The 23,748-nt window shown below is 34.0% G+C and overlaps 1 protein-coding gene and 1 pseudogene across 5 annotated transcripts; one reads left to right on the top strand and one right to left on the bottom strand.

Moving 5' to 3' along the window:
* The first annotated feature begins 4,718 nt into the window (after window positions 1-4,718).
* Window positions 4,719-17,435, top strand: LOC124835485 (uncharacterized). 5 transcript variants are annotated; one of them, XM_088103901.1, is made up of 15 exons: window positions 4,719-5,319; window positions 5,426-5,511; window positions 9,512-9,666; window positions 10,322-10,383; window positions 10,528-10,722; window positions 11,135-11,189; window positions 11,362-11,580; window positions 11,681-11,817; window positions 12,201-12,393; window positions 12,497-12,556; window positions 12,644-12,889; window positions 15,342-15,600; window positions 15,785-15,888; window positions 16,119-16,169; window positions 16,618-17,435. In XM_088103901.1, the coding sequence occupies exons 1-15, from the start codon at window positions 5,135-5,137 to the stop codon at window positions 16,903-16,905; spliced, it is 2,295 nt and encodes a 764-aa protein (XP_087960027.1). In that variant the 5' UTR covers window positions 4,719-5,134; the 3' UTR covers window positions 16,906-17,435. The 5 variants fall into 5 exon arrangements, with proteins under 5 accessions (XP_087960027.1, XP_087960025.1, XP_087960024.1 ...); XM_088103899.1 differs by having other exon boundaries at window positions 4,723-5,319; window positions 11,362-11,565; window positions 15,683-15,888; XM_088103898.1 differs by having other exon boundaries at window positions 4,723-5,319; window positions 15,683-15,888.
* An 889-nt stretch (window positions 17,436-18,324) lies between these two features.
* On the bottom strand, window positions 18,325-20,704 carry LOC124819972 (protein ROH1D pseudogene; annotated as a pseudogene).
* Between the last annotated feature and the right edge of the window lie 3,044 nt (window positions 20,705-23,748).

Here is a 23,748-nt window from a genome sequence, read left to right as displayed (position 1 = left end):
TGTTAATTTTAGCAATAATGGAGAAAATGGAGCAGGAAAAAACAATTGAAAATAATATGAAAATTAACAATAATAACAATAATATAATGGTAATAAATGACTTGCCTGTATATTTTAAGCGAAACAGATATTGTAATTTTTAAATTAATAATAATAATATATTGGTAATAAATTACTTGCCTGTATATATTTTAAGCGAAACAGATATTGTAATTTTTAGATAGTGTTTTTAATAATAAAATCGCAACCATTTCCCATGCAGGTAGATATATTACTGAATCTTATTTCATGTGTTTTCATATTTATTTTTATAATATAGTTCTCATTACTAATCATACTAAAAGTAGAACAGTAAAATTAACGCAAAAATAAGGTATGTAAGTACCAAGATGCATTAAGTATGAAGAAAATATAATAGTGATAAGAAAAAGGAATATTTAAATTATAAGACTGAAAAATATCATTTAGACAAAAAAACATTTATCTTTAAAACTAAATCATACCTTACCATTTATTGTACAAAAATAGAAATATAGCTTTTGGATTTGTAGGATCGAGAATCGTACATTTATTGACATGATTTTCCTGTTTTCCAATGCTTATGTCGTCTATTTTGTTCGGCTGTCTTCTACTCCGCTTGGTTGTATTCTTAACCAGAGGAAGGTATCTGTAAAAGACACTCTGACGCTCAAGTTAGGAGCAGTTTAGTGAATTGCTTATCATAATTGAGTATTTTAGTTCTGATTAAACGTAAGTAGAACGTACCTAGATTTTGACCTTGACCTTATATTATAAGTGTCTCATGGATCCTAACTAACACACATCCAATAAAATAAAATCAAACTTACCTTTAGATTTGGTTTGTTACTCATAAACAGCTTATCAATATCTCTAATAAGATATCTTTGATTAATTTATCATTTGTTGGACTATTGGCCCAATACTTAAACGCTAGCCCAATACTTAAACGCTAGCCCAATTATGACCCAAAATCATTGATGTAGCGGATGGACCGAACGGTGCTGAGTGTTAACCGTTCAGTCCATACTGTATACCATACATATGCTCCCAAAGTTCGAGTTAACCGTTCGGCTTTAGCCAAGTTAACTATAGGGCTTATATGAGCCTGAAAGAGATCTTTCCCATTGTATTAGGGAGGTTGTTCTGGTCCGGACGGCATATTCGAGGTCGAATGACGACTAGTGGGAGTTCTTTTTAGAACTTTTTACCCTATTGAGCGGGGCACTGTAAAACCGGACAGCCGATCAAGCAAAGCATGTGGACGAGAGTGAGAGTTCAAGGAGAACGTTCCTCACCGCTCGGTTTAGGACCAGGGTTCTCGGAGAGCGCTCCCTAGGTTTTGTTTACGAGAGCGACAGTTCGTTGAGAACTTTTATCACCGCTCGGTTTGGACCAAGAGTTTTTCGGATAACGTCCCTGGGTTTTGTTTAGAAGAGTGACAGTTCGTTGAGAACTTTTATCACCGCTCAGTTTGGACCAGGAGTTTTTCGGATAACGTCCCTCGATTTTGTTAACGAGACTTTACTGCTCAGTTTTAGACCAGGAGTTTGTTTACTAGAGTGATAGTTCGTTGAGAACTTTTATCACTGCTCGGCTATACTCTGTAAGTAATAATTTTCTACACAAACTTTCTCTGGTCCCATGGATAAAAGCGATTGACCTGATTGCTTGCTCGTAATTGGTACGTTTGAAAATAACAAGGAGGCACTAGAGAAGCGCATAAAGCCTGTGATGTATAGCGGTCGAATGGATTGAACAATGGATGCCAAATTTGCTTAGTACCTGAGGCCATGGAAGGCTAAGCAGTTGAGGCCGAAGGGCCGAATACTTGCGAGGCCGAGTGGCCGAATGACCGAATACCTATGAAGTCAAATGGTCGAATGGAAACTGTCTGGTTGGTAGGTCGATTGGTTTGCTAGGGTATTGGTTTCCTTCTTTCTCAACCATTCGGGTTGGTGTGATGGGATTGTTCGGCATGAGCACGTTCCGCCCTCAGTGCCGTAATTTCCTCTTTGTGCTTCTGTTGCATATCCAACAACTATGCTTGCACTTGTGCCCGCATTTGCATCTTTCTTATCAGCTCCCTAATGCTTCGTTGCTCCTCCATGTTTCTCGTGGTCATCATTGGATTTCTTCTGCTTCTCTCGGCCTCACGGTGGGCGCCAAAATGTTTCGGTAGGGATTTGTAGGACCGAGAAACGTACCTTTCCTGACGTGACTTTTCTACTTTCCAATGCTTGTGTCGCCTGCTCCACTCGGTTGTCACCTGCTAGGCTCGGTTGTCGCCTGCTCCGCTCAGTTGTATTCTTGACCAGGGGGAGGTACCTGCAAAAGACACTCTGACGCTCAAGTTAGGAGCAGTTTAGTGAACTATTTATCACAATTGAGTATTTTAGTTCTGATCGAATGTAAGTAGAATGTACCTGGCTTTTGACCTTGACCTTATATTTATAAGTGTCTCATGGATGGTAACTAGCATATATCCAATAAAATAAAAACAAACTTACCTTTAGATTCGGTTGGTTACTCATAAACAGTTTATCAATATCTCTTATCAAATATTTTTTATTATTTTATCATCTATTGGACTATTAACCCAATACTTAAACGTTGACCCAATTATAACTCAAAATCATTGATATAGTGAATAGATCGAATAATGCTGAGTGTTAATCATTCTATCCATACTTTATACATACAAAAATAATTATTTTACAATTGATTCCAAATCCATGTTGAGAATAAAAATATAGTATTACATTATATAGTTATTCAAAAACTCTATTTTTTATAACACTCTCAGGTATGATATGAAATTCCAATAATGCAACTTCGGGTTTTTGAAATTACATAATTGGATAATTTAGTTGGTTATAGTAATAAGGGTATCAAAGTCAAACCAAATACTAAAACATTTAAAATAATTGAAGGAGGTGGTGATAAGAATTTATTAAAAGAGTAATTTATTTCCCAGCAAAGATTCTTTATTATTATTGTCCTTTTCTCTTTGACTTCAAGATGAATCAAATCTGTTGAAACCAAATATTTCAAAAGAGATATTGCATTTTTAATACATAAATGTAAAAGTTGAGAGTGTTGGGTTAGATTCAGTAGAAGGAATTGATATTCAAACTCACATTAAATGTGTTTAGGATGTTGATTGGTTGGTTTGAAGGGAAGAAATTAAAATTTAAGTGACTAACTTTTATTAGTTTGGATTCATTTAAATTCAATTTTTTTATCAAATCAATTTAATTAAAAACTACTTGGTTCTCCAATTATATTTAAATAAACATACTTTAATTTTAATAAAAAATATTATAGTTTTTATAAGTTTATTTTCTGCTCAGTCTTTAAAACAACTTATATTCATATATTACAAAAATTATTAATATATTTTAAAATATCAAAGTAGTACATTTTTATAAATACTCAAGAGATAAACAATAAAACAAAATTCAAGAAAAATCTAAATCCAATTTTCGTATAAAAGTTATATATAATTTTGTCATTAAAAGAGAAACCACTTACCATGTTTAATAAAAATACAAAAAATAATATTTGCTTAGATTTTTTTTTACTGTTTTACTATGAGATATATTTTTATTTATGTATGAATATTTATAATACAATTATACTATATTCTTGTAACAGTTATCTTTTATTATTTTCTTTTGAGAAATATATTTAGAGAATATGATAAAAAAAAAATCTGTAGATCATTTAAAAATAATATTTCTATTCAGAACTTAAAAGTTGGATAAACTTATTGTCCACTCTGACTAAATAAAAATACTAGTACTTATATATTTTAAAATTTTATGTAATATATGATTATGTTATTACATAATATATTTTACAATAAAAATTTTAAACAAATGGATAAATTTATTTCAACAATGTTTCTGTGGGTTTAATTTTATGCAACTTAGCATGCTTAATAGTTAATACAATTAAATAACTATAGATTTTAATTATAATATTAATAAATACTTATTTATTTGAATTAATTTAAATAGATCAATTTGTTTAGTTATTTTAAAAATTCTTAAATACCTCATATTTTTAATTAACAACACCCTTTATAAAAAAATATAGGTCTTATATATTCTCTACTTGATCCTTATTTGAATAACCTTGTATATTCTCACCCAAACACTTCTTAGAATACAAATTAACTTCAACAACACATTTAATTTCGTGACACATAATGTTTCATATTACTACATTTTACAAAAGAGCATAAAATAATTAAATTCCAATACCCAATGGCGATCACCACCTTAACTCTACTAACCACAACAACATAAGAAAAGTTAATCTGTCATTAACTTCATACAAATTTGTCCTAAAAATAATTCTTCTGACAAAATGTAATAACTGTTAGAATGAGTTCATTCGTTCATATTTTCCATTTCCAACAAAATCAAATGGATTAAAGATGGTAAAGTGAAAGAATGTATGAAAGGAGCATTCAAAAATCTCTGTTTTTCTCCTCGTATAACAAAACAGAAAAGAAACTAACATCATACGTGCTATACATACAGTGTACTGTGTACATATACCAATCTCAGTAGATGGTTTTAGGCATAAGGTCTGCACCGACACAACATCCCATGTTACCATTTTGAAATTTTAGTTTTAGTTTTTTTCTCTTCTAAGAAAAAGAAAAAGGAAAGAGATCATTAATAGCGTACCTGCGAAAAGAGTTGACGAAAGTGATTTTCCTTTCCATGCCAAGTGCCAACATGTATATAACTCATAAATTATTACTCCTCATCATGAACAGAGTTGCGTCTTTGTTCCTCTTGTTTCCACACGCTTTCGATTCATTCACTTTTTATTATTTCTCTTTCATCTTGGTCCTAACTGTTCCTTCATTCCACCAATCAATCGCTTCAACCGAGACCCACTTCACAGATGACTTAAAGTGTGATGCTTTCAAGCACGAGAAAACATTAATAGGTTTGATCTGCACTGAAACGAAGGTGGGTGGGAGAAAGTTGGTTCCTTTTTAGGTTCAGGACTTGTGGGTTTTGCTCCACTTTTACTAAGGCATGAGTAATCATTTGGGGTTGAAGTATTGCTGTATCGGCTGCTAGTACGACTACTTATGTTTCGGAGACTCAGATGGTTTGTGGGTCTGAATCAGAAGAATTGGTCAACCAAAAGGTTGGTCCATGTTGAACATCAACATCCTGGCCCTGCAAGGCCAAACCAGTTGCCTGTGCTCGATGCCGTGCACGAGGTTGCAATTTACATTCATAGGTTTCATAATCTTGACCTCTTTGAACAAGGGTAAGCACTAAGCTCCACTTTCTGTTGCTCCATTTTTCCTTGTGATACTGTTGTAGACTTTTCAGCTTCTTTTTATTGGTATTTTATTTTTATTGCTGCTCTGTAGATGGTACAAAATCAAGGTGACCATGAGATGGGAGGATGGTGAAGACTCCTATCCCGGGATTCCGGCGCGGGTTGTTCAGTATGAAGGTGACACGTATTCCTAATCTCTTCGTGTACTAGTGGTTAAGTGCATCTATTTTCTGTAGTTTAGTTTGTAGTAAGTTTTGATGTTCTAGTTTGTTGAAGACATGAATTTCGGGTTCATTGAGATCCGGTGCGCTGTCATCAAGGTTGTGTGTTAGATCCGAGCAAAACCGTGTTCTTTACATGGAAATTACGGTTGGTATTTGACATGTTGCTGTAAATAAGAAAAGGTAAGAGCATCTAAATGACAACAAAATTATGGTAAAATTATTCTTCTCCAGCTTCGTACAGTAACAAATCATTTAGTTCCCCGCACAATCAGGTATTATAAAGAAAGAATGCAATGGAAAATTGTCAGGCCGTTATGCTTATTTTCCCACATGGCAGCAACATAAACTAATTTTATAATTCATCAAGCTAAAAGGTCTTAGTAATAGGTGGACTTCTTTGTAACCTCTTGGGCGTGATGATCGTGCTGGATTGCTAACAATTCCTTCCTCTAGAAAAGCCACGTTGTCCTCAAGGTGATAGATGTGGTTAAGGTTGAGCTAGTGTTCCCTAGCAAAGGGGTTAGGGACCAGTGGTGGGTGTGTGAGTAAGGTGATTTGGAAGAGAGCTAAAGCAGGTTGAGGGGATACGGGTACGTTTGCATAAAAGGATAAGGGTTGGCCCAAATGAGTAAAACTAATGCTTAAGGATCTGCAGTAGGATGATTTCATTGGAGTGGTAGGAAGGGGCATGAGAGCCTGACAAAGATCATTCACTTGGTCCCTTACAACTTGGCAAGGGCCATAACTTGTCATCAGCATACGTTGAATAGCCTCCTAGATTTTGTGGTGAGTTTCTGGTGAGAGACCAAAATTAAAGCAACTCAAAAGGAACATTGGAGCTAAGTTGACAATACAATTGGGCAAGCTCTAAAACTTGGTGATGTATTTATTGATGGTGCCGCTCTAGGTAAGCTTGTACATAGCTCTCTTAGGTTCATCATAGTAAGATAAACAAGACTCAAGAGCTTGCAACATGCCTTGCCACAACTTGAGGAAACCATTGTGAAACATTCATTGATACCAACTCAGTGGGGGACATCCATGTAGAAGGAAGTGATCCTAATCCGTTCTTCGTTGGGAATGCCCTAATAATTGTAAAATTGTTCGATTTTGAAGATCTAACTCAACGTGAAGGCCAATGAATCTAGGAAGCTCTATTTTGATAGAGGGATGGTGTGATAATGGAGATGGGGAGTGGGGCGAAGCATGGGGTGAGGTGGTAAGTGAAGACAACTGCCCAAGAATACAATCAATGTTGTGTGAGAGGTCTTGTTGGTTGTTAGTGAGGGTGGTTTGGAGTTGGGTAAGGGGATGTATGGTGTCCTCCAGGCAGTTGGCAACCAATTTATAGATACTGTGATCGGACATTGCTGGTTGGACAACTTGATATGGCATTATGAAAAAAGGATTAAAGTAGCTAAATACTGCAAAATGATAAAATTCATTCTTCTCTAGATTCTATTGAATCATTTAGAGGAATATATTGTCACTACATTGACAACTCATTGGTTCCCTGCATAATCAAGTGACAAGAAGAAAGAATATAATGGAAATGCTTGATTTTGTCAGGCTGTTATGCTTATTTTCCTACATGGCAGCGAACATGAACTAGTTTTATAATTCATCAAACAAAGTCTTGATAGTAGTTGGACTTCTTTGAAACCTCTTGGGCCCTAATGCTCTGGCTGGATTGCTAACAGTATTTCAAGGCAACTTATTCTCGAGTCATGTATCAGTTGAAATGGCTTATTCAGCTAATTTCAAATATTTAACAACCAAGAAATCAATATGTACATTAAATTTTTTGTAGACTTGTGTCATTTGATATTTTAAATCCTGCGTAGTCATCCAAAATTAAAGGGATTACATAGAAGCCACACTTCTCATTTTAGTGCTTTGAAATACTTCACACTAGCCATTCCCCAAATGCTTAGGGACAGAAATTTGGGCTGAGTGTAAACTAATAGATTACTTGCTTCTCTGCCAGAGTTGTGCAGTAAAGAGTTTGAGTATGAGGTTTGAATGTGTATGTTTTCTCTTGAATATTGTATATGAAATATGTCTATTTCATGTGCCAGAGCTACATTCAACTTTCTTGTTTTCTTTTTGAAATAATACTTGAATTTATAAGTGAAGTTTGTTCCTGCTTCTTAGCAGTCAAAACTGTATAACCTGATTTATTATTATTATTCATGAAGCTGTTTGCATATTTTACCATAACAAGGCATATATAAATGTGAAAGCAAGGCTTATATTAAAAGCTTCTAAACTAAGGAACAAAATTTTAATATGAAATGCACTCATTATAAAGCTTGGACTGGAAAAACTACCCTCTCAAGCTGTAATCGATATTTTTATATATTTATTAATAAAATGAAAAATTGCTCATCTTACACATTAAAGGTCTAAATATGTCTAAGTAACGCTGAAAACTATGTTATTGATTTGCGATTTAAATTTGAGATTTTCTTAGTGATGGATTTAAACATAAATTTATATTTATATTTAAATTTGCATGCTTTTGTTGATGATAGTTTTGATTGAAGAAGTAAAGCAAACTATTAAATTTAAACTTGAGCTTTGGAGACAAAAATTGGAAACAAAAAGGTTTTTTCACTTAAGTAGTATTAAGACAAAGTATATACCTTGTGTGTTTAACAATAGACAAGAGAAATATGACTTGGAAGTTACCATGGGAGAAAATGCCTTATAAAAAAGTTCTTAACTTAATATTTTGACCTGTAATACAAAATTGAAGACAAATGAATGAGGATGCTGCACCGCACAAAATATATACATGATCATTTAAGTTAAAAAATACATTAGTGATTATTTTTTTATCACAAAGTACATGCCAAGATAAAAGGAAAACTTTATTGTACAAGTATACGTTGGGTTATACTCTATGGTAGTGTATTTTGGACTTTAAGGGAACATGGGAAAAAAGTGGTAGTAGTAGAAATGAAAATGCTAAGATATAGGCGTATAAGAAAGAACATGATATGAAATGACTGCATATGGGAAGATGTTGCTGTAGCACCAATTGAGAAAAAGATGACAAATTATCACTAGGGAGGTGTGAGCACATCAAGATGGCTGCAAGAAGCACAATAGTCTACTTGAATGATTTTGGCTCTAAAAGTAGTATTTATTTTAGCTTTTTTTCCCTTTAACAATATTCTTGTTTGGGTATCAATGATTTGTCTTTAATGTGATAGTTTTTGGAGATCCTTAATTGACTAGTAATATGATTAAAATAGTGTGTTTAAGTAGGAGACAACAATAGTCCATGAGCTAGTTTTTGAGATTGAATTAGGTCTAAATCCAAATTTTAAGATAGTAGATGTCTATTAGTTGTTCTTGGATTTATTGGGTGTCCCATTCAAAGAGTAGTGACTTTTATCAAAATCAGGGTCATTCAGAGTCTGCTCAGATATTGATATCTAATGAATTCTGTCACAGTGAGGGATACATTTCCAGTTTTAGGAATTCAGAAGACAAACTTATATCAAATTGTTGGTTGCTATCTCTATTTGAGTTCAGGTACTATGGAATTAAAGTCAATCATTGTCAGAATTCTACAATTTTTCTTTTTGTAGATCGAGTTCCATTTCTAATTTCAGTTAGCCATATTAAGAAATAAGTTATCTGCAACTAAATGCATGCCTGTTTGCAAAGCAATTTGATCAGACCAGTACTTGTACTTTTGTGCATAGTTTTACTCAACTTTAGGTTTCCGCTTATTGTATTGTAATGTTTTCCTAATAATGTCTTTAAGTTGTATTTTTTTGAACCTCCGAACACTTCCAGTGTACCTGAACATTTACAATCACAAACTTGATATGCTGAATAATTATTTTGTCCTCTTAGTTTGTTGTATTGCATTATATTTGTGTAATTGTTCAAGCTATAGTGTATAATCCTAGAATCCATCCTTTTTCTTTGAGCTGCAGCTCCTGAAGTGGGTTCTGACAATTTATGTAGAGTCTGGATGATTGATGATACAGACAACAGTTTTTCAACACCGCCATTCCATATTAAATATGCAAGACAGGATGTATATCTTTCCATCATGATCTCATTCTACCTGTCTTTTGGTGTGTGTGAGGTCAGTTTTTCTCACTATTTTAACGATTTACTGATATAACCCTTTAAACTTATTTGTGTACGAAATGGAGGTTCTTTTTTGTTGAAACAAACTAGTATAGGAGATCTTGTCAAACGCAGGACAATAAGATTTAGTGTAATCTTATTGAAAGAGGGACCTAATCATACATACTGATTCAAGTTGCTGATGGCTGTCCCTTGGTCCATGTCATCTCACACTAAATATTCACAATTTACAATGGTATCTGCAAATGCCATTGGCACCTTTTCTTCCTCCTGTTCTCTTCATTCAATGAGCTGACTGCGGAGGCAATGAACTTTATAAAATAATTGCAAAAGAGGGGAAGTTGTCCCTTTGCATCATGTGTTGTAGAAAAGGAAGTCATGTCATTCCTTGGCGAGTTTGGTTGGGGAAGGAAAACCTGTATTTTTAAGAATGTCTTATTATTTCATTAACTGTTGGATACAATTGTCTTCATGAGCTCAAGGTTATTTGAATACATTTCTACATCTGACGTGCAAAGAAATAGGTTCCTTTTTTTATAAGAATCCATAATTAAAAAAAAAAAAAAACTGTTGTGACTTGCTGCTTTAGTGATGTGCGCCATTTTATTTTTCTTCTGTCTTGTAAAGTTTTGGTTATTATCTAAACACAGGTACAATCCTCTTCTGTCATCTTGAAGTTTGAACTCATGCATGCTCCTATAACTCGAACTGGGTTAGTTAATAGTTCCCTTTCCTTTTTTGTGCACTAGTGTACTCAACTAGTGTGCAAATATTCATTTGACTTTTAATTAAATTTGATTATTACGATCGTGTGAATTTCAGGTTTTTAACTGAGATTAATTCATCATTTGTGCAGGCCTGAGTTACAAGGTTCTCTGGATCCATATGTTGCTTCAGTTCATGAATATAAAATCCCCCCTAAAGCTCTTCGAGGATTGCATTCATATTGTCCTGTTCATTTTGACGCTTTCCATGCTGTCCTTGTTGATACAAGCATTCACATCAGCCTACTAAAAGCTAGTTATCACACATCTCAACAGAAGGTATCCAGGTTTGTCAGAACTCCAGTTTTTGAAGTTCAAACTAACCGTTGCATCATCACTGTTGGATTATCATTATAATCAATTAGTCCTCCGAAGCAAGGAGTTGTCTTAGAAGTTGTTTTCCTGTTTGGTTAGGGTTAGGGTTAGGTGTGCTGTGCTATTGTTAGTGGGCTTGAGCTAGTGCTACTTAAGTTATACCTAATCATTAGTCTCAATGGGCATTGGAGACGGACTGCTTTGTTTTATACAACATAAAAGTCAAATTTAATCTCATATTTTATTGACTAGTATAACCATTCTCTTTTCCCATTCACTATCTAAACCTTATAACTTTAGCAGCCATAATTTAATTGTTTCTTTTTCTTATTGTACATAATGTATTGTTTTAGCTTTTGAATATGATTAGTTGAATTATATCAGTGAATCCAGAGGTTCAGAAGGTGCTTATGTTGAAGATTATGTTGGGTCAAACAAGGTATGAGGTGTTGTGTATAGATCACATCACATGATAACATTATTTCTGATTTTGAGGTGTTATAAGTTGCAAAGTTGTGGTTTATATTATTTGATAAGCTTAATTTTGTTGAGAAATCTCTTTGACTACTATTATAACTTATTCTTCTTCTGATTCTCAAAACTCAAATCAGGTTATGCTCATCAAAGCATTGATGGCTGCATATGATATCCTGCTTGAAGATTTGAGAAGAATAAGCACAGGCATTGGCAAAGCTATTGATTTGACTGAAATTACTTTTGAATCAGATGCTACAGAATGGTTTGCTCCTACTCCACCTGCATGTGTGGAAAGTGTTGATGGTGAACCATCACTTCAACTGTCTGACATGACACAAGTAATAAGTGCCGAGGTTTTTAATTCTGTCAACACGAACATTTTATTATTTGTTTTCGCTTCTTTGTGTTTTAGACTGTTTACCGATTTACAACTTCCATGTTTCCCTAAACCAGAAGTCTGCTTATTATATCAATAACCTTACTGAGAAGTCTATCCAACCTTTCTCTTGGGATGATCATCTCTTAAGCTCTTTCCAGTCTCTAGGGAATCAGCTCTTATGTCTCTGGAATATATTTCTGAAATTCCACAGGTTTGTTAAATATAATTGCAGTGATTTCATGTCCAAATAATTATTTAAGTTTGGCATCTTTGATGTCCTTGTAGCTCTTTTTAGTATAATGCTTCTATAGTTGTATATCCTTTCTGATCATTATAGCGTAATGAAGAACTATTTTATCCAGTCTTCTTTCAGTTTGAATATTCTTTTTCCAACTTTTGCCAAGCTCTAGTTCTTTGACTGGCTAGTGAGATTAGCTTGTCCAGAACGAGGCTGATTTCTGTCATAAATTTGTTGTACAGTTTCTATATGGCATAGCTAGACTGTTATGTTGTAAGAAATTTATTATTTGAGAATAACATTTCAGCAGTGCATTAATTCAATAACATGTTTTTTTACTCTATCATTTTAACCAGGGAAAACAGAACAAAAATATTGGAATTTCTGCGGAAGTCCTGGGTGATTGATCGGAGAACTGAATGGTCTATATGGATGGTGTACTCAAAGGTTGCAATGCCTCATCAAAATATGATCAATGGAGTTGAGGGGACGTCCATGTCCCACGGTGTACATAGAAGTTCAATACTAACAAGAAGATTTACTGATGATGTAATAATCTGCTATTTAATATTTATTAGTTCTGTTGTGCTATGGATTTTCTTTACTGGGTCATTTTCTTCAAATATGTTACGTTCCTTTTTCTTCAATTCAGCCTATTCAAAGTGCAACAATGCGTGCAGAACTTCACAGGCGGGGAATATCACAAATGAGGGTAAGACAATATGTTTTTTTTTGGGGGGTTCTTTGCAGTGTTTTAGTTTAAGCTGTCTGGAATTGATGATATGTGATTCACATGCAGATAAACAATAGGTCACTTCAAGACATGTTTATATTTGGAGATCTTCTGCTGGTTCCTATCATTATTATAGAACGCTTGACAAACGGGTACCATTCTGCCAGTGTGAACTCAGACTTCAATGCTTTGGATGACAAAAACAGGCATATTCTAGAAAATGGATCCAGAGCCGCAAAGAAGTTGTTTGGTGGCAGTTCACAGCAGAATGAGCTTGTTTTAAGGATAGTTGTTTTTGTTCATGGATTTCAGGCATGTTTCACATTCTTGCAGTTGCTTTTACCTTGATCTGAGTTTTGTCTCTCTTTGTTGTTACTTTGGCCTTCAGTCTTTTAGAAGTTACAATCCAAAGTGGTTTTCTCTGAAAACTGAAGCTGCAATTTATGTTCTGGGATAAAAATTATTTTGGTTTTTCCTTTGTCATGATTTGGTTGTTCGCAACTCTCATTCTTATTAATAAATATAAGATTAACTAGAGTACTATATATTTTCTTTTTGTTGTGACTTCATTTTAAAGTTATCCACGTGGTAAATCTGTGGGTATTAATTTCTTCTATACAAACGTAAAAGCCTAACTGAACATATAGTTTTAAGCACATATCACCAATAATGAAAATTGCAGCATTCTGTTTTGCTGTATCTTTTCTAAATTGCTAAAATTGATTATTATACAATATAATTACAGACTTGGTTAGTCCTTAAAAGATTTAGATGTATGATCATTCACTGTTACATCTTTGTACAACATTAAATCTATAATCTTAAAAAAGGTATGTATACATACAACTTTGAATAACTATCTATACTGGATTTTTAAGCATTTCATCTGTTAATAAGTATTATTAGCCTTGATCTGGTGCATTTATGTTTGTGTATGTTGAAACTCTTGCATGAATATTTACCATCTTGCTTGTGTTTCTTTTTCCCAAAAATACATATATTACTTGTTTGTAGGATAATTAGAATTAACTATAGCTTAGTTGAGGATTCTACTGTTATAGGAATGTGATCCTAGCAGTGTCGGTGACCTATGAAGGAAAGAAAACTCTGTTCTAATATAAGCTACCTCTGAACTAATCTTACTAATTACTTGTTAGATATTACAGCAGAAAATATCCTTTCAATATCAAGTATTATTATACTATGGGAATCTTAAACATCAAAGCAAACAATGGTTTTTCACGCCACACCTCCATGGGAATCTTAAACATCAAAGCAAACAATGGACTCCTATTTATCAAATAGACAATAGTGATTGCAGTTTCTCTCTAGAAGAACTTAGGAAAACTAGCTCCCAATAACACACCTCAGCACGACCAATTTGTTGAAATGTATCTGCAGTTCTTATACCTTCTATCTTACAAAGCTCATTAAACTGCTCTGATGCAAACTCCAATTTGTTGTCAATTCTAACCACTTGGAGTTTGGTTATCTATTGATTACCGTTCATGGTGTGCCCCTTTTGAAACATCCCAACAAGCTCAGTTTTACTTTTCAATATATAAATACACACCCTTTGCAAGTAATCCTCTATGATAGTAAGGAAATAAGACTTTTCAACATGAGTTTGAGCTCATGTTAGACTCCAATAGGTTAAAACGGTCTATTGGACACATGGTTACCAACCCCAAACTTCAATATATGAGACTTTCGAAGTACACAAAACTCCAGCTTATCCATTATATTGCCTCCCAATAGGTTTTGTTTTCCCAGCTCCACCAAACCTTTTTCACTTATGTGCCCCAACCTCAAAGCCACAACTTTGTCTTGCATCATTTGACTAGGCACAGATGCATATGCTATCACTGGTAAACCATCTAGTGTGTAAAAACCATTCTTTTTCATCCCCTTAGTAGTTGTAGATGCTCTCTTTACAATCTTTATAGTACCGTGTTTAATCTTAGTTGTCAAACCCATTAGATCAAACTGCTAGCTGGGCCACCATCATTCTTGATTCTATCATCTTGGATTGATACAACTGTTGTTTTAAACAGAGTCTATGTATCAAAGATTTTGTCATTTACCAGAACTCAAGTTTTATCCACATTGACACAACAGTTCTCTTAGTGACTTCCTTGAATGCCTTATCTCCAAGACATAATTATGGTGATTCTAGCTTTGTTGATCATGTCAATCTTCTCCTTCTTAGACAGACGTTGATATGTTTGCCTCCTTTATTGCATCAACACATATTTATTGTATCAAGATAGTTGTCATCTTGATCCTCCATAATGCAAAGTTCACCAGAAAACTTCTCAATGTCAAATTTAGTGGTAATTTCTTTGAAATTTGTTCTTCAAATTCTTTCCACTGACTGACTCTATAGGTGATGCCAATTGTTGGGTTTGCACAATGATAACAAAGAAAAACCATGAGAACAAGAATAAAAAAAAGTAACTCTTATAATATAAGGTTATACAAAGAGTGAATGAATTATCAACACGACATACCCCACAGAGTAGCGTGTATAACTAAGGACTAACAAAAACCTGTTGAGATAGTTGAAACAAAATATTATCTACAATACAAGGGGTAGACAATAGACTGTCTAACTAAATCTTAATACTACTAGACATCTTTTAGAAGATGGACCCCTATGCTGATGTAGAGTCAATACATCACAACTATTATTGTCTTGTTTATCTTTTATTTCCACAAATATATGATTTGACCAAGCGTGCTCTCCATGACTTAAACTTAACAGGGAAATCATTTAGATTTACGGCTTGTTCGGAACCAATGGCTTTTAATAGACCCCAAGATACATTTTCTAATGTCAGAGGCAAATGAAGATAAAACATCTGGAGACTTCAGAGAAATGGGATCACGGCTTGCCCAAGAAGTGATCTCCTTCCTGAAAAAGAAGATGGATAAAGCTTCAAGAAGTGGAAACTTGAAGGATATCAAGCTTAGCTTTGTTGGTCATTCTATTGGGAATCTCATTATCAGGACAGCCTTAACAGGTATACCTACGCATAATTTTTTTGACACTAGCGTTTAGAAATTAAACTAGGGAAAGTAATGTCTTTCTTAAAATAATTCCAGAGAGCATCATGGAGCCATATCTAAGATACTTGCAAACATATGTCTCCATATCTGGTCCACATTTGGGTTATATGTATAGTTCGAACTCTCTATTCAATTCAGGGCTGTGGATATTGAAGAAGCTCAAGGGCACACAATGCATTCACCAACTTACATTTACAGATGACCCTGATCTTGAAAATACTTTCATCTATAATCTTTCCAAGGTATGGAATGCCTAATATTTTACTCTTGATTATAAGTTACCTGATCCCTATATCTAGGATTCCTTTTCCGTAATTGTGAAATTAATGCCTTTTTTTGGGCTTTGAAAAGGAAGTTAAGTTATTGGAGAATTGGGGCTACAGGGTTTTGTTCATATTCGTTTGCTATATTTCAATGAAGTGAAAACAGGGACACAAGTGATATTAGTCTTACTGTTTACTATTGTCTACAGGAGAAGACATTGGCTAACTTCCGGAATGTGCTTCTTTTGTCATCACCTCAGGTAATCTTTATATGCTTATGTGCGAATCGTCATAGTTTATAAGACACTCTAGAAGAACTTCTCCTTACATTATTTTTAAAATTTCCTGCATTCAAATGCTAGATCACTTCCTGAAAGGTGAAGACGTAGCAAAAGATGTAGGAAGAGAAAAGCAAAATATGTAGAAATCTACAGGGTGGGAAGCTAACATCGATTAGGATTTATGCTAATAACCATATGTTTACTGTTTAGTCACACTCTTATGCAAATGTCTTCCATCATTTTAAATTAAATTATTTTTGTTAATTCATGATAAGGGTCCTGTGCAAATGATAGGATCTTGTTATATAGTTCAATGCTTGGTAACCTTACGAACCAGGCTTTTTCATCTTTATAAGCTTTAACCGGGCTCCAGTTTTCTTTTATTATTTCAAGTATATCATAATGATTCATTGTTGTTACATGTCAGGATGGCTATGTACCGTACCATTCTGCCAGAATAGAACCTTGTCCAGCATCTTCATTGGATTTCTCTAGAAGAGGGAAAATCTTCATGGAGATGCTGAATAATTGCTTGGACCAAATCCGAACCCACTCTGACGATAGGGTGGTCATGCGCTGTGACATCAACTTCAACACCTCTTCCTATGGCAGGAACTTAAACACACTTATTGGACGGACAGCTCATATTGAGTTCTTGGAATCTGACATTTTTGCGAAGTTCATAATGTGGTCCTTCCCGGAGCTGTTTTGTTAGCAAAGAAGTAATCTACTTGGAATTCAGACAACTTGTTGATTTAGATAGACAGTGAAGTTGAGACATACTTCAAGAACATTGGAGCTGAAAGCATGGGATTGAAATCAAAAACAGCTCACAGATTCCAATTCAAAGCCCATCAGGGGCATGTAGTACGCTTCCAACACCATCCTCACGGTGTGACAAATTGGTAAATTTGATCCCTCCAAAAAATCCGGATCAGGAAAATGGAGGAATTTGCGGAGCAAGAAAGATGCATGGGACCTTGGCCATTGTAACAAGCCTTTTCTATGTAGTTATATATATATATATATATATATATATATATATATATATATATATATATATATATTTTCTCGGTTGTGGATGGGGATACAGCCTCTTTTGGCCAACAGGCAGGGTGTAGGCGTGTATGTACAAAAGACAGAATGACTACTTTACCCTGTCTGCTTAGGAACCTATAGAAAATGTTATACATTGACAGATAATATTCAAGTAATTTTCTACAGAACATCCATCCTTTTACTTCAGATTACGCTTTCTGGTATCATAGTGCCTTTTAAACCTGTTACTAGTTCTGTTTGTTCTTATTTATGTACTTGTTTGCGCAGATTAAATATACCTTACTGTAGATTAAACGTAATACTAGTTCAGAGTTCAGTGCTTCATTGGATGAATACTGAATAATGCATCCAAACTAAATTCTTCGAGTCAGATATCTGCGTAGTATTTGAGCAGTCTGAACATAGATGCCTTTTATTTAAGGGTGTACTGTGTATCATACTTGGGGAAAGTGGAAAACGAACATGTGCAAAAACTGAATACATAGTATTATTAGTACCAAGCGAGATATCAAATGTACGTTCTACCGGCGCTTTGCTTTGTATGATTGGCTAAATAAAGGATAGTCTAAGAAGCTCTTAGCTGCAAGTGCTCATGGTAGAAACACAAACAGCAATTTTCTTTTCTCAAATCTAGAAATATTACGCAAAACAATAAGATTCTAGAAGCTTTGGACAAATATACTATGATTACGTGTAAACAAGCTTCTTAATAAACACCTTTAAAGGAGAAAACGCTAGAACGAAAACAATAAATGAATATCTCAATAAACCAAAGTTAGTTTATTTATATAATTAAAATTTTTAAAAAGTGACACCAGAGATATAATTTAAGTTATAAATAAGTCAATTTAAGTTCATGAAAAATGTTTTTTTTCATTTATACATAAACACTAAAATAAGCCCTAAAATCACAAAGGAATTAACCAAATATTGTCAAATAGATGTATATATATACAGAAAGATAAGACAAGTTTATTCTATCAGCTGACTAAATTTCCACTCACCCCCATCAGTTTCTCTTCATTCTGCGTTTCTTTTCAATGTAAGTTGTCTCTATCAGAAAAAGATTGGACTGTAATGAAAACAAATGTAAAATGGATAATTTCTGCCCATCCTCTCTCTCCATGTTTTGGGTACAAACAAAGAATAAAATTTCAACTAATAATCTTGTACATCTATTCAATTGAAACGCCCTTCATTAGACCCTTTGTCCAAGTTCCCTTCAAGGCATTGTGTAAGTGCCTTCTTCCTGAAGTTATACTTGCTGCATTAAAGATGACCGCATACAATTGCAACAAAAACACCATTTTATATAGCAAAGCAAAGAAACTATAAACTATTCAATTTGTAAACTGACCATTCTTTTTTTCAAACAAGTACTGAGAATAATACAATGCATTACAAGAGAGCTAAAAGATTTATCTGTTTGTCTTGCCGAGTCATTCCTCCTCTCAAAAAACGATGGTAAGAAGTTTAAAAATGTACACGCTCTGCAAATTTGTACATCTGATAGCTCATCAACAACCCACCATTTTCATTGCTCATTATGGCTAGACGTGCCAAGGTAATCAAGCCCCTCAGTTCGACATGCCATTATTTTCCGGAAGACCTCTCTCACTTGGCGCTCCAATGGGTCCAACCCATTTCTTAAAGCTTCACAGACATGCATTAGCTCCATCACATCACAATCAATTTGTGTTTTCTGGTCATCTGCCAATGGAAACTGAGCTGAATCTATCAGGTCAGTCATGCGGCGGCTGCTACTCTCAATCTGGTGTATCTCCTTCAACAAGCCATTCGAGTTTCGCCGCTCTCTCTTTTTTGACTCCTCAGTGATCCGTTCATGAAGTACAGAAACCGGAGTACTCCAGGATAATTGCCGTGGGACTGAAAAATGAATGCTTAGACCCCTATCCTGACAAGGAATAGCTGCAACAAGGGTCCACAGAACTATCAGCAGAATGCAGTTCATTGTATAAACCGGAATCGCAAGCCTGCTTGTAGCAGCAATCTCAGTAGGACGAGGTGGAACAAGGTTATTCGCAATGGACTGTAGTTGCTTGGTTGCAGACCAGGACCGGGAGACACTCCACGAATGTGATCTTGAATGCCCTGTTGAGTGATGATCCTTGCTAGAGTTATGTCGCCCAAAAGACCTATTACGCTGAGAAAAGATTGATCCAGATTCTTTCTCGTCAAGCATAGCCAATGCTAAATCCATCAACGCCTTTCTTGCTCTACGGAACTGCCCTTCAGTTAATGCTCTCTTAGTTGAACCAAAGGCACAAAAGACAATTTCCAGATGTTTTTGCCATGTGCGAATCTTCTCAATCCCATCTCTGCTTGCATTACAAATGTCAAGCGCCTTCACTGATCTATCAAAGAATTCGGAAACCATTCGATCCAGCGGGGATTTGGTGACATGCTCTTTGTTATTCAACAGAATGGCTCTGAATTCCTCTTGGCAGAGAATAAACGCATCGAGGACCTTCTGGATCCAACTAATTGTGAGAAACTCCTCATCACTAGCCACAGAAAGGTCTTGGAACCTATCTGTAACACGCTTTTGAAATAATCCAAGCTCTAAATTACAGGAATCGGATTCATGACTTGCTTCCACGGAATGAACTTGCTCCTGCCTCACACCAAATAATGAACGACCAAACGAGGACAGCGACGAAGAAGAGCCCTGATTTTCAGGCATTGCTACGGAGTCACAGCCTTCAGCAAAAGTCCCACTCGAGATCCCCAACAAACCGAACCAGAACAACAAAGATCACATGAAACACCTCAAAAACAACTGCATTGAATTTCTCTGTTTCAGTTTCACTTCCAATAAGTTACTGAACATAAGGAATTCAAAGTATCCTCAACAGTCCAACAAAATTCACACCAAATATCCAATTGACAACCTTTCGACTATCAAACATCGATCAAGTTAACAGATCAACAAAACTCTAATACCTAAATCGAAACCCAAATCTTAAAAGATCTCAACTTTCAATAACATGACTGCCATGTTCTTCCAATTCAAAAACTACGAAAACTCAACTAAAAGTCAAACCTTGATCTCTGACCCAGAAAACCATATGCTCAAACAATCTTAAAAAAAGTGCTGGGTTTCTTAAAATATCATCGTTTTATAAAAGAAATAAAAAAATAAAAATGAAGAGCAAGAGCTTGCAACTTGTAAGAAGACTCGAAGAAAAATAGAGAATAGAGAATAAAGGAGGTACCTCTGAACTTGAGAAGTTTAGAACCGAGAGAAGAAGACGATTGGAAATTTTAGGGGCAAAAAGGTGATCACAGAAAACGTAGAACTGACGAAATGGGAAATGGGAAATCCCCAAACCCTAGCGAAAGACCAAAGCCAGGGGCTTTGGTGTACGCTAGTTCAGGGGAAGCAAAAGCGATGTAGTTGGAATGTTATTATTGTGAAGAGTTCTGACAAGACAACTTTTTTTAAGGTTATTTTCAGAAATATAAGAACGCACAAGATTTTTGTCTAGAGGTCATGTCATGTTTATACTTATAAAAATACAATTTAAATAATTCCCAGCAGAGAATGTTCCCTTTTCAAGGTATAAAAAATAATTTCCTATTAAAATTCTATAGTGTTTATCTGAGGTTCTAAACTTTGATATACGTGAAAATAATTAAAATTATACTAATTAAGAAAGCCAACTGATATAAATTAATTTTATTGATCTTAATTTTAATTTTTATTAAATAATATTTATTAAAATTTGAGACCATGACAAAAATTATTGAAAATAAATCATACTTAATTAAAGGATATTTTAGGAATGATGCGAAAATAATTAAATTAAATTAATTTATTTCCACTATAAATTATAGTTTTCTATTTTTATTAATGTTTTGAATTTATATGTATGAAATTACTGTAATAAATATATTTTTTTGAAATTGTCTTGTTTACCCGTTTTAGTTCTATTTCATGATAAATACATAAAGGTAAATTAATCAAAAATTAAGTGAGAAAATGGTTATATAATTATTAAAAATAATTAATGTTATGTTAAACTATACAAGCAAACATATAGTTTAAATCAAATATTAAGTATTTAAATTTATCTTCTAATTATTTATTTATTTATTATTATATTTTCTAATTATAAAATAATTTTAAGAGACTAGTGTTGATATGAATTTCAAAAACATGTTAACTTTAAAAAGTTAGTTGAAAAATGTTATAAAATTTTGATGGAGCATTAAAAAGATTAGTGAATTAGCACGTAGTTTAATGATTGTCATTTGTATCCTCAAGTAGATTATCCAATTAATTAAAATATTATTATTTTAAGTATTTATAAGTATATAATTTGTATTTATAATTTTTCATGAAAAAATATGATTAATATATATATATATATATATATATATATATAATTTTATAAATTAAGAGTATCTAACAATACAATGAGTATATACTTAAAATATAACTACTCACTGTTCAATCTTTAATAGTTTTATTATTGTTCATTTCTTTCACTCTCAGTATGTTCTACTTATATATAATACAACTATAGCAAGTGGACAAACCACAACACAGCAAATAACATGGTAAGCTAGTGAAATTTTAACAACTTATATATTTAAGCATCTACTAAAACAAACATTAAAATACATATAATCCCACCCTTCAATATCCATATAATATTCATAAAACATAGATATATTCTAAAGTCAATTTTGGGAATACTTATGCATTGAGTTGAGTGCTTATGAAGTTTTGCACCTATCATGTAACCTTGTAGTATAATATCACACCTGGCCTAGATTTACCAAGTCTAAAAATCCTTCCTTCACGATAGGGTTAATTACTTCAATCCTTTAAGTCACAACATTATTTCATATTGATCTTGTAGACCAAGAATCTCATTCAACTATCACCACCTAAACTTCATTCTCTATATGAGTATATGAGTTTAGTAGAGTTAGGATGACTTAAGCCTATGGACTCTTACTCAAAGCACACATTATACTATCCAATATGATATTTCTCCTTATGAAAGACCACATTCATACAATACACACAATATTATCAATACCAATCATTCCCTTGTTTTAATACATTTTAAATTTTTGAAACCATGACCGTACTTTACAATCACAATCACTAACAATAATAAGAAACTTATCACCATCACCACTAGAACATAATTTTTCCTTTCTCATTCCTACAACATGTCCATCCATAAAATAAAACAATTAATCTAATTGTTGTATGACACAAAAACCCATTCTCTATGCAATCTAACATTCATCATTAACACAAAATCACATTCCTTCCATTTATCATTATATTCCAACATTTAAGTCATACTACATCAATCAATATCATGATAACCAATGAAATATCATATTTCCATCATTTCCAACATAGACTCGTCCAACGAATTTCTTTCTTGCCCAACAAAACTTAACTAGAAACAAGGTCGCCCAATGAAAATCAAGTTCACTCATTGGGAACAAAACATAGAGCTTTGGTTTAATTGGTGCTTGACGCCCATGTACTAGTGTTCAACACTCCAGACCGATGCTTAGTGGCTCAAGTTTGACGTCCAATGTCCAAGTCACTAGAACTCTCTAGATTTAAATCCTCACGTAGCACCCAATTGTCAAGCCTCTAGAGTTCACTAGAATTGAATTTCCATGTGGCACCCAACAATACTAAGGAGACGTCCAACGCTAATGCATAAATCAGAAACCTCATATGTGTATCAGATTGTCAATATGGTCCATCTAATTACTCCTTCATGTTCCTTGGTTCATAAAAAATATAAATATAAGTTTAAATGCATTAGATGGACTAAGTTAACCTATATGACACATCATCGTAGTTCATCAATCTAATTTCATAGTTACAACAAAACATCAAACCAATTCAACCAATATCACAAATTTATGTACATCACGTATATAAATCTAACTTAAGCATAACATAATTCATCAGAAATCCGAATTAATCCAAGCATAAACAAGTATAAAAATAGCCAATCTACATGCGAACTCGGTCGAATGGCCAATCTACATACGAGCTTGACTAAATGGAAATTCTACATACGAGCTCGATCAAATGACCAATCTACATACGAGCTTGGCCGAATGGCCAATCCACCTGCAAACTCGACCGAGTGACCATCCATATACGAGCTCGGTCGAATGGAAATCTACATATGAGCTTGGCCAAGTGGTCAATCCACCTATAAACTCAGTTGAATGCTCAATCCACATATAAACTCCATCAAATGGCCAATCTACATATGAGCTCGGTCAAATGGCCAATTCACCTACAAACTCAGTCGAATGGCCAATCAACATACGAGCTTGACCGAATGACCAATCTACATACAAGCTTGGTCAAATGGCCAATGCACCTATAAAACTCAATTGAATGGTCAATCTACATACAAGCTCGACTGAATGGCCAATCTACATACGAGCTTAGCCAAATGGCCAATCAACCTACAAACTT

Source organism: Vigna umbellata, chromosome 1 (genome assembly GCF_029865625.1).
Source record: "Vigna umbellata cultivar VRB3 chromosome 1, Vumbellata_1.0, whole genome shotgun sequence".
Lineage (NCBI taxonomy): Eukaryota > Viridiplantae > Streptophyta > Magnoliopsida > Fabales > Fabaceae > Vigna > Vigna umbellata.
This window is presented reverse-complemented; position numbering and strand designations above follow the sequence as displayed.